This window comes from Epinephelus moara, chromosome 9, assembly GCF_006386435.1.
Source record: "Epinephelus moara isolate mb chromosome 9, YSFRI_EMoa_1.0, whole genome shotgun sequence".
Lineage (NCBI taxonomy): Eukaryota > Metazoa > Chordata > Actinopteri > Perciformes > Serranidae > Epinephelus > Epinephelus moara.
In genome coordinates this window covers 11,257,498-11,275,081 of record NC_065514.1, presented here as the reverse complement: position 1 = coordinate 11,275,081, position 17,584 = coordinate 11,257,498, and the positions used below count along the sequence as shown (strand labels likewise).

The 17,584-nt window shown below is 40.9% G+C and overlaps 1 protein-coding gene across 4 annotated transcripts in view; it reads left to right on the top strand.

The window, feature by feature from the left end:
- cacna1bb (calcium channel, voltage-dependent, N type, alpha 1B subunit, b) overlaps positions 1-17,584 on the top strand; it is a 257,510-nt gene that overhangs the window by 221,515 nt on the left and 18,411 nt on the right. For 3 of the 4 annotated variants that reach the window (XM_050053133.1, XM_050053132.1, XM_050053134.1), the window contains 7 exons: positions 2,593-2,684; positions 2,785-2,935; positions 4,576-4,703; positions 9,729-9,825; positions 15,200-15,305; positions 15,423-15,530; positions 16,818-16,927. In XM_050053133.1, coding sequence (XP_049909090.1) covers positions 2,593-2,684; positions 2,785-2,935; positions 4,576-4,703; positions 9,729-9,825; positions 15,200-15,305; positions 15,423-15,530; positions 16,818-16,927 — 792 coding nt within the window. Of the gene's footprint in view, positions 1-2,592; positions 2,685-2,784; positions 2,936-4,575; positions 4,704-7,398; positions 7,496-9,728; positions 9,826-15,199; positions 15,306-15,422; positions 15,531-16,817; positions 16,928-17,584 lie in introns of all 4 variants that reach the window. The other variant, XM_050053130.1, reaches the window with a different exon arrangement.

Genomic DNA, 17,584 nt, shown 5'->3' with positions numbered 1-17,584 from the left:
GAGAAAAGGGGGAGCGCACATTTCCGAGAAGGCATGTCCTTTTCAAAAATGCAAGAGGCGTTGCTTTGTTGCCGGCCGTTTTCGCCGGTGTGTTAAACACACTTTAGAAAGGAGTGTCCCCAGACTATCAGAAGGCGGAGATCTCTGATTGTCTGGTGGCGAGACTACATTGCAATGTGTCCTGTAACAAGGAAATGACAGTGTAGAATGCTATGATACAACTTAGCTAATGTGGTTATGTAATGCTAAACTATCGTTAGTTTGTAAATGAGTTTAAACTCATTACTAACATTAAGTACTACATTATTAACTACATTAAAGTCATCTGTTATTGAGTTTAATGTAGGTGTAGCACAGATTTTTAATAAGTAAATAATTGTAGGCTCCAACCTTTTCTCAGAGGTTTTAACAGAACACCTGCAAAGCAAATAAGAAACATCTTTTCTGTGGCCATTGTAAAAGTGACCATTTGTGGTTTTACAGGAAGTTATGTCATAGGCTGTTTCGTGTTTGGGAGCAGTGACTTCCTGAAATCTTATCAGCATCCTGAGGTTGACATGCAACCTGACCTTTAGAAGTACTGGTGGACTCTTTTCCCAAAGGACAGAGTCAAGCTAGCAGCTTCCCCATTATACTCAGCCAGTAAGCTAAGCTAAGTAGCATAGGTAGCTAGCTGTCTTAGCCATGCTAAGTTTACGTAAGTGGATGTTGTAGCACATTCATTGGAAAAAAATACACTTTCGTAAAAAAAATCTGTATGCCTACTCTTCATGTGCCTGCACTTTAGACTTTCCCAGTGATGGCAGTGTTGGCAGCTGGAATCGGGCTGATTTGGCCCAGTTCTGGAGGGTCATTCATACAGAGTCTCAGCCAAATCAAGCAACTGGATGGAGCCTGGCTAATTTCATACGGCATGCCAAGTTTCGGCCAATACTGGGCCTGGTCACTTCTGATAACAGCCCAGTGATAGCAGTGTTGGCAGTCGGAATCGGGCCAGCTGATTTGACCTGATTCTGGGATGTCATTCATACAGAGTCTCAGCCGATTCAGGCAACCGGATGTGGCCTGGCATGCCAAGTTTGGGGCGATGCTAGGCCAGGTCATTTCTGATAACGGCTGTGTTCTGCCTAATTCTGGGGCGTCATTCAAACCCGGTCTCAGCCTGACTCTCAGCCAAGTCAGGCAACAGGATGCAGCCCAGCTAATTTCAACTGGCATGCCTAGTTCAAGCTGATTCTGGGCCAGGTTATTTTGGCTACCTGGGTTGTGATGTAATGGTTGGGGTATGAGGACACTGTCGTTGATCAGAGATTGTTGATCATACATCCTCTTACAATAGATGTTTCAGACCAAACAGTTCTTGGGATCTCCCTGAGAGGAACTGACCATTGAGGATCTCCTACCAAGAATTACATACCTTCAAGGTCACCACCAATACCTGCCCTGCAGTTACATATCGTAAGCCGGCCAGTGGTTGGTATAGCAACGTCACTGTCACTTTGACGAGTCAAAATCACATTGTATTTCCCCTGTTGCATATATGCTCAGTAAAGGCTGGACTTCACTGTCTGTCCATTTGTCTGTTTTCTTCCATGTTTCTCATTACAAGCTGTTGTTTATTTTGATTAAACGATTTCTAAAAATGGCAATGCTGGAGCTCCATTGGCTGTGTTCGACCAATCAATTTACACTCATTCATGGTACCTCTTGTGCTGAGAGAGTACCTGCTCCAAAATAGGAGCTGGTTTTGTGAACTTTGGAAAAGTTCCTCTTTTTTAGTTTTGTGACTACTGCTTTTATTGGACAACATACTGTATTATGCCTGATTGTCATTTGACAGTGTCTGGGTGAGCTCAAACATCATCCGTGAACACAAACTGAGATCTTCTGTTCTCTAGAGACAGATAAAAGAGGACAATATAAACGACATCTGTAAAATATCAATCCAACACAACAGTAAAGCAGTAAACACTACTGTACAACACCACAAACATCTGCCTCTAATAGAGCTACTTCCACATATCCATGTCACAGACTCTTTAAAAAGTTAACACAATACATTTCACAAACCAAGTATGTATTGCATGGTTCTTTCCTTGGATTGCGTAAGACTGTACAGGTGTTTGATTCTGAAGTGGATTTTTTCCATTTTGTAGAGGTAGCTGATAGGAAGGATCACCGACTTGGATTGCCGGCTTTTTATTCCTCTCATAAGATTGTCACAGTGTTTATGGTGGAAAACTCAGTCATTGTTGGGTCAAGATGCCATATACAAATTTAACTGCTGTCAGAGCTCTCCTGGACCCAGCAGCCAGTGTTTATAGGCCAGCTGGATGGACATGCCCAGGGGCAAATAAATATTTGAAAAGAGACCTGTGGGTTGTTTTACTGGATTCACAGTGGGACATCACAAGCTGTGGCAGTATTCCACTCTCAGTCTCTCCCTCTATATAATTTCAATTCAAACCAATGAAGATTTATTGGTAAAGGTAGTAATAAATACATACAATTTACACAGGAATTACAGCTATAAATATACATTTTTGTGAGAATTTTCTGTTTTTAAAAAGAAATCCTCTCCTGCTGCCTCAGGTGTTTGGAAACATCGAGCTGAACGAGGAGACCGCCATAAATCACCACAACAACTTCCAGACCTTTTTCCAGGCCCTGACTCTTCTCTTCAGGTAATCCCTCTTCCATATTCCAAATATTCTGGTACCGCACATAATCCAGTACACGCTGATAACACACTAACCCCTGCTCCTGTCACTGTGTGTGTTTCAGGAGTGCGACCGGCGAGGCGTGGCATGAGATCATGTTAGCGTGTCTCAGTAACCGGCCGTGTGATAAGCTCTCGGGAACTGCGGGGAAGGAGTGTGGAAGTGACTTTGCTTACTTCTACTTTGTCTCCTTCATCTTCCTCTGCTCCTTTCTGGTCAGTGTGAAAGAAAACAGAGGAATGCCCCATCTGGTCTCATACTGTGTTCTGATTGACAGAAATTACACGGACTGACCACGGACTGAGATCACTGCAATTAGATCATTGCAATTAATGCTCAGGAATTTTCTTTTTAGTTATCAAAAAATACCCAGATTTAAAAAACAAAACAAACAAACTTATTTCCCCCCAGATGTTATGCCTCCCTGAACCCAAAAATTATTATGTTTCCTGTTGTGAGAAGAACCTCTTTGAAGTAAATAAGGTCTTTTTGCACCAAGCAGAGCTCAGAAATGTCCAACAGTTACTGAAAATAAAAAGATAAATTGGAACAAATTGAAAATGGGATGTTGGATTAGTGACAAAATTCTTTAAAGTAATATTGCAGGGGGTATTTTTAGATTTTCACTAAGATCTTTGTGTTATTTAGCATTTTGTGTGATTTGTTAATTTAATTTTCACACTTTTTTAATGATCAAAATAACTTCTACATTCAGGGATTGGTTAAGACTAAATACAGCCCAGTCGCTAGAAGAAAATGTTTGCATTCTGTGTTTCTGCAAGCCCCCAATACATTGCATTTGCATGCTTTGTACATATCATATTAACATTTCTGAAGTGACATAATACGTAAGCTGACTCTGCAACCCACTGTTTGAAACCAACAAACAGCAGCACCTTTCCTTTCTTTTGATGACCTTCTTAGCGCTTCCCAGCCACATTTGAGCCACCAAACTTTTTTTCACCAACACATCGCAGCATTTCACATTGGTGTTTGAGTCTTGGGTGGATTTACTGACACGTCCCTGTTTTTTCAGTCCTTGTGCCATCAAATGTTGGTACTTTAAGCCAAAACATGATCTTTTCCTCACCATAACCAAGTGGTTTTTGTGCCCAAACCTAACCACACATTCACCACAGTGATGTTAAGACAACATATTCTTTCAGTCATTCATTTTCCATAACCGCTTATCCTGTTGGGGGTAGCACAGCAGCTGGAGCCTACCCCGGCTGACATTGGGTGAGAGGCAGGGTACACCCTGGACAGGTCACCAGACTATCACAGGGCTGACACATAGAGACAGACAACCATTCACACCTACGGACAATTTAGAGTCACCAATTAACCTGCATGTCTTTGGACTGTGGGAGGAAGCCGGAGTAGCTGGAGAAAACCCACGCTGACACAGGGAGAACATGCAAACTCCACACAGAAGGGCTCCCCCAAACCAGGGTTCGAACCCCGCACCTCTCTTGCTGTAAGGCAACAATGCTTTCAACAACAGTTTCAACATATCCACTACAAAATAATGTACAAATGTAACATTTTTTTTGGAAGTTGGATGGATTAAACCAAAAAATAAAGAAAAACAGTGAGCTGTAATTGTTGCCAACAATAGCAAAGTGGTGTCAGTGCAGTTTTAAACAGGATTAATTTTGAAAATATGCAAGTTACATGAAGGAAATTAATCTGGATTACAGGATTCACAAAATGATCTGCCGCAAAATACAGTAGTTTGCAATTTTTGTTCTAAAACATGAATAATCAACAAGATTTAATTCTTTTTTTAGTGTAGAAACAAATATTTCTTGCCAGTGTTCTTTTTATTTTTCAAACTTACATTTTGATTCTCTAGATGCTGAACCTGTTTGTTGCTGTCATCATGGACAACTTTGAATATCTGACCAGGGACGCCTCCATCCTGGGGCCTCATCACCTTGATGAATTCATCCGCGTGTGGGCAGAGTATGACCCTGCTGCCTGGTAAGTGCTTCTGCTGATCTCTGACTGTACAGCTAACAGAGTAGTCCCTAACGTCAGCCGGTGTTCATGCTCAAGAGACGGCTGTTTGTTTTTGGAAGAGAGGTATGCTAGGAAAAAGGGAACTCTAAGCTCCGAGTTCCAGCAGGATGACTCTGTGACGTGGAACTGGAGAAATCCCATCTTAGCAGCAGCGGGTGAATGACATTAAGCCTGAGCTCAGAGTTGGCTGAGGCTGGTGACGAGCCCCCTGTCGGCCGGACTGATGCATGTAAATCCAGCGTTCCGCTTGGCGTCCACTCAGCTCTCTTTGCCACTAAGCTGGCGGGCTCCAAATCTCCTCAGTCTGTCACTGAAAGTATTTCTATCCCTGCAGCAGGGGAATACAGGTTGATGTCAGCGCCCCCTCTGCCCCCTTTACGCTCACAGTGTTTAACTCGACTAAAGCACAATACTAGTCCTGCGTGAGACAGTGCGAGGCGTAATCTGTCTCAGATTATGTAAGGCTCATTAAGTTTTAACGAAGGCTTCGCTGGAGCCTTGTCAGTGAGTCAGGACTCCAGGAGAGGTGTGAGATGTGAAATATGAAATTGCCATCTCCTGACAGACATTACGGGGGAGGAGATATTATTTATTCCTTTGAATATAAATTAGCTGCGCTCAGAGAAGTGCCTACAGTAACATTCAACACATTTGCAACTGCTTCAACTCATTCTTGTGTCAGGTTGAAGCATGGAGTGTATTTATGGTCTTACTTGTTTTCATAGATTTATTCAAAAGGAGCAGATTGGTTTAAAGTGATATCACCGTTTTATGTCTCTCACACATCCAAAAGTTGCTGTGTTTTCTGCTGCATGAAGGTTTTTCTAAGGAGAAGTTTACATCTTATAGTGAAAAACTTACATATGGTGGATGTTTAAAAAATGTGATTCCAGTCATTTTAAACTTGATATACTTCCCATAAAACTTCAATTAAGCGCCCAGTCCCTTTTACTTGCCCAGTGTGGCTACACATTTTGACAAAAAAAGGCCTGTCTCAACTGGAACTGAACTGGTTGCCAAGCAGTTATTTATTTATTTATTTTTCCATAGAAGTTCTCCGGGTGTATAAAAGTGGCTTGTTGGCTACCTCAAATTATGTGTCCATTCCTCGATTACCCTGCAAGATATTCATATTCCTTTAGTCCGTAAGGGTCCTCATATCAAAAGAATCCAAAGAGTTTTTCATGAAAATGAATCCAAGTTGTGAGTATTGTTTAACAGGATAAAGTGGTGTTGTGTCGGTGTGTCGGGTGCCGTACTCCTCGAGTGCCGTAACTCTCTGATCTGATGCACATGTCTGTCAGAGCTAGATCAAATGAGTGATTCGTAATCGATATATTATCTGAAGCCTTATTTATATACAAGTAATATTCATACTGGTTTAAATAAACAATTTAATCGTATAACAGCCTGGGCTATTAATTGAAGTTTTACAGTAACTATTCAAAGATGAATTAAAAAAAAAAAATCATAAATAAAGAGAGGGCCTTCAAACAATATTTAAACCAGGGGTGTCAAACATACAGCCCAGTGGGCCAGAACCGGCCTACCAAAGGGTCCAATCTGGCCAACTGGATGACCTTGCACACCTAATAGTGATGCTCTTGTGAAGGCTAAGAGGTGCCAGGTTTCAGGAGCAAGTTAAAGATGAAGTAGCTTTCTTCATGTAAAATGCTGCTTCACAGGCTTTTTCACCTCGACTAGAATACAGTTCCTTTCTCTTGTCATCTTTTTTTTAGTATTTTTTAAACAAAAAAGGGAATAATTTGGAGCTGTCTGATATTTATAGGTTATATTATGCAGTGGTTTTACTGCTCCAGCCCATCTGCAATCAAATCAGACTGTATGTGGCCAGTGAACTAAAATGAGTTTCGACACCCCTGATTTAAACCTTTACATTAAGAAAAAAAAGTACAAAGAATGTAATCTATGGAAGCCCTAATGGGCAAGGTGGGAAAAAAATTGCAGGCAATGTTGGCCAAACATTGGAAACATAGGAGACAATATCTCCTATGTATGGGATGTCATTTCCTACATAGGTGATAAACGGTTACGCTTCATTAGGCTGTTTTGAGAGTGAGAATGCTGTGAACAAGATGTGCTTAGTGCACGACACAAAGGGCATTTAAAGTTTCGCCAAATGCAGCGTAAATAAAAAGTCTTGTAGGAGATGATTTCTTGCAGATAGGAGATAAACTTCAACATTGACCAGCAATGTTTTTTCTCACCTTGCCTCTCAACGCGAATGGGGAGTCAAATATGGATAATTTTTTAGAGGTCATTTCTTTCATGGTTTTTGTTTGTGTGTTTGTTGTTTGTTTTCTAAAACTGACTTCAGACCTCAGTTTTTCTAGAATCCTAGCTACAGCCCTGAGGTCATGTTGTGACGAGCAAAAAAATAATAATTGCCTGAGATTATGTGTCAGGTACTCCTTTTTGCCTTTTTCTCTCTCTAAGTAAGAAAAAGGGGAAAACTGCACTTTTTAATAGTCAAAATAAAACAACAACTTTATGGATCCAGAAAAAATAAAAACTGTTTACGCTGCTGAGTGTTTACCTACATGTTAATGCCTGCTAACTGCTAACTGATTATTACAGACGGATGTAATCGAATAACCTGTGACCTAACCTGTTGAACATGTCTTATCTTTTACAGCGGGAGGATATGCTATCAGGATATGTACAAATTGTTGCGTTTTATCTCGCCTCCCCTGGGCCTGGGGAAGAAGTGCCCCAACAGGGTGGCTTATAAGGTTTGCACTCCCACACAGTCCTTTTGTTTTCAAAGGGACTGTGATGGTCTCGGACTGTGAATGTCTGTTCTCATTCCCTGCGGCGCCAGAGAATGACCCGACTACACATGCATATACGAACATGCATCGATCCTCCACTAACCAACTGGCAGGTAACCATGGCGAGTGCAGGAAACAATGCCGCAAGTCAGGCTCAAACAAAAGGCATCTGATGAGATGTCTAAAACATTTTTCCTGCTTCTAAACACAGGAGTGAAGGAAGAGTGGGTAGTGACGAGAGAGCATTGTGTGCTTTGTTTCCACTTTGGTTACTGCTAATGTCTCTTAGCATGCAGAAACAGAGGGCATCTTAAAGGAATACTCCACCGAAAATCTATCTTTAGTCTCTGAGGTAGTAACTCCCTTAAAAGGTGGCTCTGAAAAGTGTGTAGCTGCTTCTCTGAGAAGGACGATTACTGTAGTCAGCTTGGGTTATAATGGATTCCAAACAACGAAAGAAAACATCAAAACATCCGCAGAAAATTCTCAAACTTTTCTCCCCTGTTGATCCATATGGGACCCAGACCCAGACCTATAACTATAACGAATAAATTAGCGAGAATTATTCAGTTTTGATGCAGCATTTGTAGCACTGGTGTAGCGGGCCACAGGCTAATTGCATGCATTAAATAATCTCGTGTGAAACGAGTCAGCCAATCAAATCTGTGCATTCCTATAAGCATTTCAGCTCTAGTGAGTGAGGTACACACACAGGGGAGAGACATGAGAGTCGGAGAAAAGTTATTTCACATGGTGAATTCTAAAGACAGAGAGGTAGACAGTGAAAACAGAGCTCTACATGTTTATTCTTCCCACAGGGAGTTCAAAACCAGTGTCTTATCATATGTTACGAGATTGTGGCTTTTATTAAAAGCTGCAATGTGAAGCGCCACTACAAGACGAAGCAGAGAGCATCTTTGAGCAAACAGACCCACTCAAATCTAAACCTAGGGCACCGGAAAAAAAGTATATCAATCAACAAATAATTTTATACAAGGTAGAATTCCAGTGAAATGGCACTGTGTCACTGAATCATAATGCCAGTTAGACATTAAACGGCTACTGTTTATGACCTTCAGAAGAAAATATTCATTGTTTTGCATGAGCCAGTGCTCAAGCACAGCATGTGACCAGCAATACCAGTTGGGCCACGGAGCCAAAATCACTGCAGAGCCCGGTGCTCTTCTTTGGGGCTTAACACCCACTTTCCTCAGGATTTTGAGAGAAACAAATTAAGTAATGAAATAATATTAATGTGTGTATTTCTTCTATATTGTCATCGCTGACTGGAAGAAATTAAGATTTGTTTTTTTAACAAAGAATGTTAAAAATTCAAAAACAGCTAAATACACCTTTTCTGCAACTCTGCTGCATGTAAAGTATATGGTAGTAATCTATTGGAAAAGTTTTGGGAACATATGAAATATAAGGGTCATTGGTGGAGAGGGTGATTATTGCTGCCTTGAAGTCGGAAGGTAGAACAAGTCGGAGTAGAAGTTGAGTAGTGCTGTGATTTCGACTGATATCACGATACACAAATAAGAAAGAAAAGCTAATACTTGGTACTAGTGCTACAGCTTTCATTAATGTTGACTCATACAGCAGCCATCTTGAATTTTTAGGGTCAGGGTTAGTGAGGCTCTTCTGAATTTCTGAGTTGGAAATCTGAGCATTTCAGTTGAAATTTCTGTCTGGGAACCAGGAAATTCCAACTTCCTAGTTCAAAAGAAATGCACTACATGTTGCAGGAATGGTTTAAGAAATGTCTATACACTAGGTTGTCATCAGGCTCTGCTGTGAATTCAAGTGACAAACTCTTCAGAGTCACCTTGCCACCCTCGGGATGATACTGAAAAGACTTTCGGTGGAGTAAGCCTTTAAAAATGCATATCTTTCATCTAGCATCTCTGCACAGGGAATCCCTCGGAGCATCCTCCCCTCCCTCCTCCTCTGGGATCCATTCCTGAATCCTTAAATCTAACAAGGATGGCATTCCAAGTCATGATATCCTGGAAATCTTATTAACAAGGATTTCTGTGTTCTCCTCTTTTTTCCCCCCTCTCATTCTTTTTTTGGATTTTGCCACTTTCTGTTATCATGTAACTTCCCCTGTCCCTTTAAATCCTGACACCTCCTCACCTGGGACATCTTCATTCCTCCTTCTGTGGCCTCCTACCATCTTTCCCGTGGGAAGCGGCCGCATGACTTACCACGATATGTACGAGATGCTTCGAGACATGTCCCCTCCGCTAGGTTTGGGAAAGAAATGTCCGCCCCGAATCGCCTATAAGGTAGAATTACTCCTTCCTCCTCTGTTCCCGTCTCCTCTTGCAGTCACTGCTGGCTCCCTGCTTCCACCTGTCAAACATCTTCAGGCTTCTGTCAGTGTGTCGCAGTCGGTATCTTCTGACCTGCTGTTGTGTTGTTCTTTCTGTTCATCTGTGAAGCTCTGTGGCCTTGTTGTACACTCTGTTCAGCTACTGCAGGGCCATGCAACACTGATAAACAAAAATAGATCAGAGAGCGAAGCCATAATATTTGACATATCTCCACAGACTCATCTCAGTGAGCCTCTTTGAGCTCATAGTTTTGGTTTCATGGCAGTCTCTGTGCTCTCATCAACTTTGTTTCCATCAGCAGCAGCAGCAGCTTTTTCCAGCAAACAAGCTCTAATGAACCCGCTGTACACTAACTGCCCAGCACCAAACTACAGACAGACGAAGTTAGAAACTATCTGCAGAGAAAGGTGGAAAATCACAGCTAAAAAGCCAAATATTTTTCTCAGGAACTGGTAAAGAACGAGCCCTTTTTATGACTTCAGGAGTGTATGTTACTCTGTGATTTGTTCATGTAAACCTTAGGATAAAAATATATATTTTTTACCTGTTATCCAACACCAGGTTGCATCTTCATGATGTTTTTGTGATCTCACAGTTGTCTACAGTCTGCCTGAAATGATTAGATATTCACCCGAAACAAAACTCCAAAGACTGGGCCATGTCTGCCATAGATCCATGCAGTAGACAGTGGATCCAGCATAGAAGAGCAGAGTGGATTTAAAATCTTAGTCTTACCCATAGACCGTCTAAAAATAACAGACATAGCCACTGTGACATCACCCATTGGTATGTGGACTCATGTTTTGAAGCCTTTAAGACTGTCGCCATCTTGGATTTTTGGAGCCAAGACTTACGTTATTTAGACGAGAGGGTGACTGTGGTGACACCTTAAGGACAGCCTGTAACTCAGAGCAGCCACGCCCTAATTATGCCTAACTTTAATTCATAATTCAAATAGGTAAATTACATAAAAATTCGCCATAGAGACCAAAACCACTTTTTGTACCAGGCTGTAAACATCTTTATTTCTGCTGGTAAGTTTGGTGTAGTGACTTTTAACAAAGCCAAATGTCTAAACAAGCCACTGAGGGGCAAACTGGTGAACTTGTTTGGACGCGTGTTCTAGAATAAACCAATATCCAGTGCGGGTTATCTCTTTGGATTTGGTGATCCACTTATTCTCAATACAATATACACATGCTCAGCATAACATAGAAGTATTCCATCAGTATTCCATTCAGCAAATTCAGTCTTCCGCCCTGACACTTCATACTTTCACGACATGCTTACATAACACGGTCAAAAACTGTTTGCTTCCCATTCAACACACCTGATTTCCACCACCTGGAGCTTACCTATATGCACTTTACCTGTTAGTGCTCCACCCTGTTTTCAGTTTAATAACTGCATGTGTATATTTATAACTACCTTGTGTTTAGATAAGGGTTAAAATAAACAAACAAAAGTTATTTTATGGCTCCAACACACCAGCCCCTAATTGTTAATGGCGTGAAGGCATAAACAGTTCAAATACATATTCATATAATGGAGCCAATAATCTATGTAAAAATGATTAAGCAAAACAAACAAAAAATCCTCTATGGGAAAGAGGTAGCAGGTAGCTCCTGTTCAGTCATGACTTAGGTTGTAGCTTCTCGAAGAATACAAAGTTTGGTCACTGGTCTATCCAGTGTACTGGTTTTGGTTTGCACATGTGCAGAACGCATCAGTCCTTCCCTGTCTGGATCGGTCTTAGAACTCTTCCAAGTAACCAGGAACTCTGTGGAACCATAGCATCCACAACAAGTACAGTGTCTCCAGGAAAAAGACTTAATCTCTCTTACCGCCTTTGACGCTCCTGTAGCAAAGGCAAGTATTCTCTTATCCAACATTTCCAAAAAAGGTCAGAGACATACTGTACTTGTCCGCTCTTCTCAAACAGTCCTGGTGGTAGGACTGGTTTTCTTTTCATTGTGAGCAGGTGATTGGGTGTGAGAACTTCTTGATCATAGGGATCTTCCGATAACTTTGTGATGGGGTGGTCATTTAGGATGGCTTCGACCTCACACAGGACTGTATGTGTATATTTATGTCTACGTTGTGTTTAGATAAGAATAAAATACACAGGCAAAAAATCTAATATGGCTCCAACATTGGGCATTTTAACATGGGGGTATATGGCGATTGACTCGCTCTTAGAGCCAGCCTCAAGTGGCCATTCAAGGAATTGCAGTTTTTGGCACTTCGGCATTGGCTTGATTATTCAGCTCTGGAGGTTGCTGGCTGGACATTGGTTTTATTATTATATTCTGGGTACACTGTAGATATCTGTGAGGTCAAGGGAATACCTTTAAAGATGCAACCTGCTGGTAGGAAATTACATTATGACTTTCTGCCACATTACGGGAAGAGCCATAGGGACGGCAACGTCTGGATAAATTGCTGTGACATTTTGTTCAGACATTCCTGGTCCCCAGAGGATCAGTGCTGCTGACATTGTTGATCCCCTGATCATTCATCTAGCACCATCGTCAGGTCAAGACTTGATTTTGATTTATGACCAATTGTTTGTAGAGCTGCCGCTGTTAGTTTAGAACTTACATTCCCATTAGCCTCAGTGGAAGTGATTTAGCTCAGGATCTCGTCTGGTTTCGGATACTGATCAGGAATTATTGAGGGATTTCTCAACACTGCAGGATGGGACACTTAGGAACTCTTCCCCCATCTTTAATTGGCTTCCGCACTGACTTCAGTGAAGGAGAACCTGGCACATTTATCCCATGATTATATGTGAGACTTTTAAACTGGTGAACAGGTAGTCCCTGCACCAGCTGCTTACCTCTGAGCATGCAGACTTAATGTGAATGGTTTCAGTGCACGCACAGCTGTCCAAATGAATCACATTTAAAAGCAGCCCTGCCCTTGCCCCAGTTAAAAATGTCTGGGTCTGACGTGGTCACATATCCAAATATAACTCCTGTTTTTGTGAATCGACAGAGAAAGACGTGAACACAGAGAGAGAGCAGCAATGCACTGGAGAGCAGGGCTAGCATCTCCCGCCCCCCAGTCGCTATTTTTCAACCCCTCCCACTACGTTGTTGATCGCGCTCCTTGTTAACCTCCCTGCCTAATGAACACATCTTCCCCCGAAAGTCACAGTTGTCCCTGTTACCCTCTCGTTTCCAGTTTCATGTTTTGTCTGCAGGCTGAGCTTCACTCTCTGTTTTGGATGATCTTTCTTTCACCCTCTCTCGGGATTTGTTTCCTTTCTTCTTCTTCTTCCTTTACCTTTACTGTGTGTACCTGTGCGTGTGTGTGTCTCCATGTTTATCTGCAAGCATGCGTCTTGTGTGCATCAGTGATTTTGATCATGTGTTTCTTTATTTGTCTGATGCTCATGGTCTGCAGCTGCAAGTCTTCTCTGTTTCTGGGAAAAAAGCCTCCACATGCATAGATGCTTTTCTCCTCCTCCTCCTCCTCCTGCCTCTCATCTCTCTATCTCTCCATCTCTCCATCTCTCCATCTGTATTGTTATGCTCCCAGAGTGACTATACTTTCTCTTTTTCCTTATCTCAACTTGAAGAAAATGGGAACCATCAGCCACAAATGTTTCTGATGGTTCTCGCGTTCGCCTTTCAGCTCTTAATTTTTTTCTTCCTTTTAATTAGCGGTTCTATATCCAGCACATCTCGACCACCCCGCTTGCCTCACTGTCAATGTGCTGCACTAATTTAAACATGCATGTGTGTATGAATCATTTCATAGCAGCATTGATCCAGGGGCCCTGCATGGCATGGATTTATGCTGATTAGATCATACATTGTACAATGAATGCCTGATGATTTTAAAGTTTCATTGCCGACTGTAGAAATACCCATGAGTAAAAAAATTAGACCTAAACAGTACACAGCTATATAGTGCTCACAGTAACTGTTTTAATTAATCAATTCATCATTTGGTCTGAACAATGTCAGAAAATAGCTCTTAAGGTGCTATTTTTGAACTGTGTGTTTTGTCCAACCAACAGTCCGAACCCAATGATATTCAGTTTGTGATAATATGAGCCAGAAACCTCACATTGGAACCTACAAATGTTTGATATTTTTGCTTGATAACTGACTCAAACTGTTGCTTTTTTGCCCAAGTTGTTGTCAATTAGCTCTTAAACTAATTAATAAATCAAGTATTCTAAACCAGGTTTATTTATCTTGGTTCAAGTGCAATGACGAAGTTGCATTTTTTTTATGTAATGCCGGAAATGGAAAGGCATAATGACAGAGAATAAAAAGATGAGGTCACTGGGAACATTGATGTTTTCCTCAAGCATATCATAAAATTACAAAGACAACCTTTCAGCAACTAAAATTACAATATACTGATTAAGCAACCACCGAAAATGAACTTCCATAGCCTCCACCATTTCTGTAAATGTCAGCAAACAGGTTACAAGTAATGACCTCTGATCACCAGACAATCAGAGATCTCCACCTTCTGATAGCCTGGGGACACTCCTTTCTAAAGTGTGTTTAACACACCGGAGAAAACGGCCGGCAACAAAGCAACACCTCTTGCATTTTTAACTAAAATGGTCGTGCTGGTACATGTTCCCAGCAGCAGTGAGAGTTTAGCATGTTCTCTGGGCTCACAGTGCTTAGCATCACAGGTTGTTCATATTTCAGCTTTTAGTAGAAGCGTGCAACATTTCAGGTGGGTTTGCAATAATCTCATAGCAACAGCAGCGGCCATAAACAGCACAGAGCTCCATGCGTTCAGCTGTTTGGTGCTGTTAGCTTTAAAAAGATGTATATGGTGGGCACACAGGTGTTGCATGGACTAAAGTGATTAATGTGCTAATATTAATAAACAAAAATGGCCAAAAGTTGATGGTTCCACTTTTCAAAATGTCAGAATTGGCTGTCATTTTATTTTAAATTACATTTTATTGGGCCAAGGACTGTTGGACAGACAAAACAAGACACACATTTAACTCTGGGAAGTTGTGATGGTCAGTATTTTCTAATGAGCCTAAATCCTTATAGTCTAATTAGAAAAATGATCAAGAGATTGATTACTAATGGAAATAATCTTTAGCTGCAGCCCCAACATGTAAATTGTGGTAAAGATCCTTTGTATGCTGGACTTAAAACCTTTTTTTTTATTGTCCAAAAGACATTAAACGAACTTTAGTTACCTGATGGAGAACCAGAGTTTCTGTGCAAAACTAAAGTCTGAAACAACTTGTAGTTAAATCCAGCTTCCTTTCCCTGAGCTGCTGTTTGTTTGTTCCTGATTCATGGCCCCTCCTCTCTGCTTCCACTCCTCTCAGAGATTGGTGAAGATGAACATGCCCATTGCGGATGACAAAACGGTGCATTTCACCTCCACGCTGATGGCCTTGATTCGCACAGCCCTGGAGATCAAACTGGCATCTGGTGAGAGACTAAAACTACAAAATCCAGAATTCCTCGTGGCCGAGCTGGTGGCTCTGATGATAATGCAAATGGCTGTGGTGCAGATTTGATGTGACATGTTTGTGGGCCCGTCCTCAGGGGTCCTGGCGCAGCATTTGTGCGACGCTGACCTGAAGAGGGAGATACACCGAGTCTGGCCCAACCTGTCGCAGAAGACTGTGGACCTGCTGGTGACGCCACCTAAATGTGAGCCTCACTTCTGTTTGGGTTCTACTGGGCTCTACTGAGACACAGTTTGTTTGTTGCTTAACTTCCTCCCGTTTGTATTTATAACTTTATCTTTGGAAATTATCTTTTTCATTTCCTTTCTCTTCTTTATATGGCTGTGTACTGCACAAATCCCCCTCCTTTCTACTAATTTGTGTCTGTAATTACGTCCCTGTAAGTTTTTTTTTCCTTTTTCCAGTCCAGTGAACATATTTAGAGAACTGTCTAGATACAGATTTAACTTGTATTTGATTCTGCTTTTTGATTTGTGTAACTCTGCCACCTTTTACTGTCTGACATTCATATAGATATTAATTTAAACAACCTGATTTATGTTGGGAACCAGCTACCAAGATAATCATACAGCACTGGGAGATTTTTTTTTACTTAATTTAAGGGTAATTATGGTATGTTTCGACCTGGATGCTTTTTTCCCAAGTTTTTGTATCGAAGTGACTATTGGAAACAACAATATTTGAAAGTAGTTGAGTACTGAGTGAGAACGGAATATTTGTGCACGGTCTATTTACATTCACTGAATCTGCTTGTTTTTGCCAATGATATTACTGTTTTTTTAAACGGACTCAGAATAACAATCTGAGCCTGTCAGTGGCAATAAAAAGCGCTCTTAGTGGCCACACATTGGTGGTGCAAACATGCCCTAAGTGTTAACGTTGCAGCAGGTTTCACTGCTGCCAGCTGCAGCTCTCTGGCTCAATACTTGGCCAGTTTCAGAAATTATTGTTCCTATTAGTCACCTAGACACAAAACATGGGAAGACAGGGTCCAGGTTGAAAAATACTGAAGTTGCAGACTTTCAAGATGCAGTAATAGATTACATGTGCTTGGTAAGATGGACATTTTTCTCTCATTTTGTCTGTTATTGAGCCCTGAAAGTCTTAATTTATTAAAACAAGTCAAAACCTCTGCCAGTGTGGTGAGATCGTTTCAGCTTGTTTACTAATACTAATCAAGACTTTTGAGATTCAAGAGAAAATTCTAGATAACTGTCAGTTTTCTTCATGTTAGTGCATAGTTTGGTTTTCCTTTAAGATATTTAAAAATAATCAAATAATTGATGAAGTGTAGCTTGTTTACAGTGTGGTGCTTTGTTTTCCTCCTGAATATGACAGCCCAGCTCACACCCACACTGACCAGCACTCACTGTACAGGTCCGCCTCTCTGAGCTGTACTTTGTTGCTCATGTGGCGCCATCTTGTGGCCACAGGCCGGAACTGTTTCTCACTCTGCTCTCTCCTCCTCCAGACAATGAGCTGACTGTGGGGAAAGTCTATGCAGCTTTAATGATCTTTGACTACTACAAGCAGACTTGTGCCAAGAGACTCCAGCAGCAGAACTCTACAGGAGGACCTCAGGTACAGCGTGTGGTAAAATACTTGAGATGTTAAGATCTCAGAGGTGGTAAGGTGGTAATTATCCTATATTTGGATTTAAAATCTAGTTGGGATCATTTTGTGTTTAGAATTATTTTCTAGTGCAGACAAAACAAAACTAGCAACACATAACCCCTTGATAATTAAGCGACATATGGGTCAGGTGTCTGTTTTAAAAGTTTTCAAACAGGCAAATAATTTTTTTTTTTGTCTCACTAACTCACGTCTTTTTCATTTTATCAAACTTAAGGTTTGTTAGTTTAAAAAAAATCCTAAATCATTTTAATTTATTAATTTTAGCAGAATCTTCCTGATATTTTTTCCTGTTTTTTTTCCCACTGATATAATTCCTGAATTTAATTAATTAGAGAATATTTTAATTGTTTTAAGTATGTTGTGTTTTTTACTGTGTGGTAGTCACAACAATCTTTATGTCACCATACAGCAGTGATTCTCAAACATTTTCTGAAGCCAAGATAAGCTCTCAGTCATTAACAATAATTAGGGAAACAACTAATAAAAAAAGGATCTATGTTGAATTTTAGTGAAATAAAGCTCAGCATCTGCAATACAGAGAGAAGTTTTAAAATATATTTGACAATTTGACGAGATCATTTCACTTGTTTTCTATAAATGAAT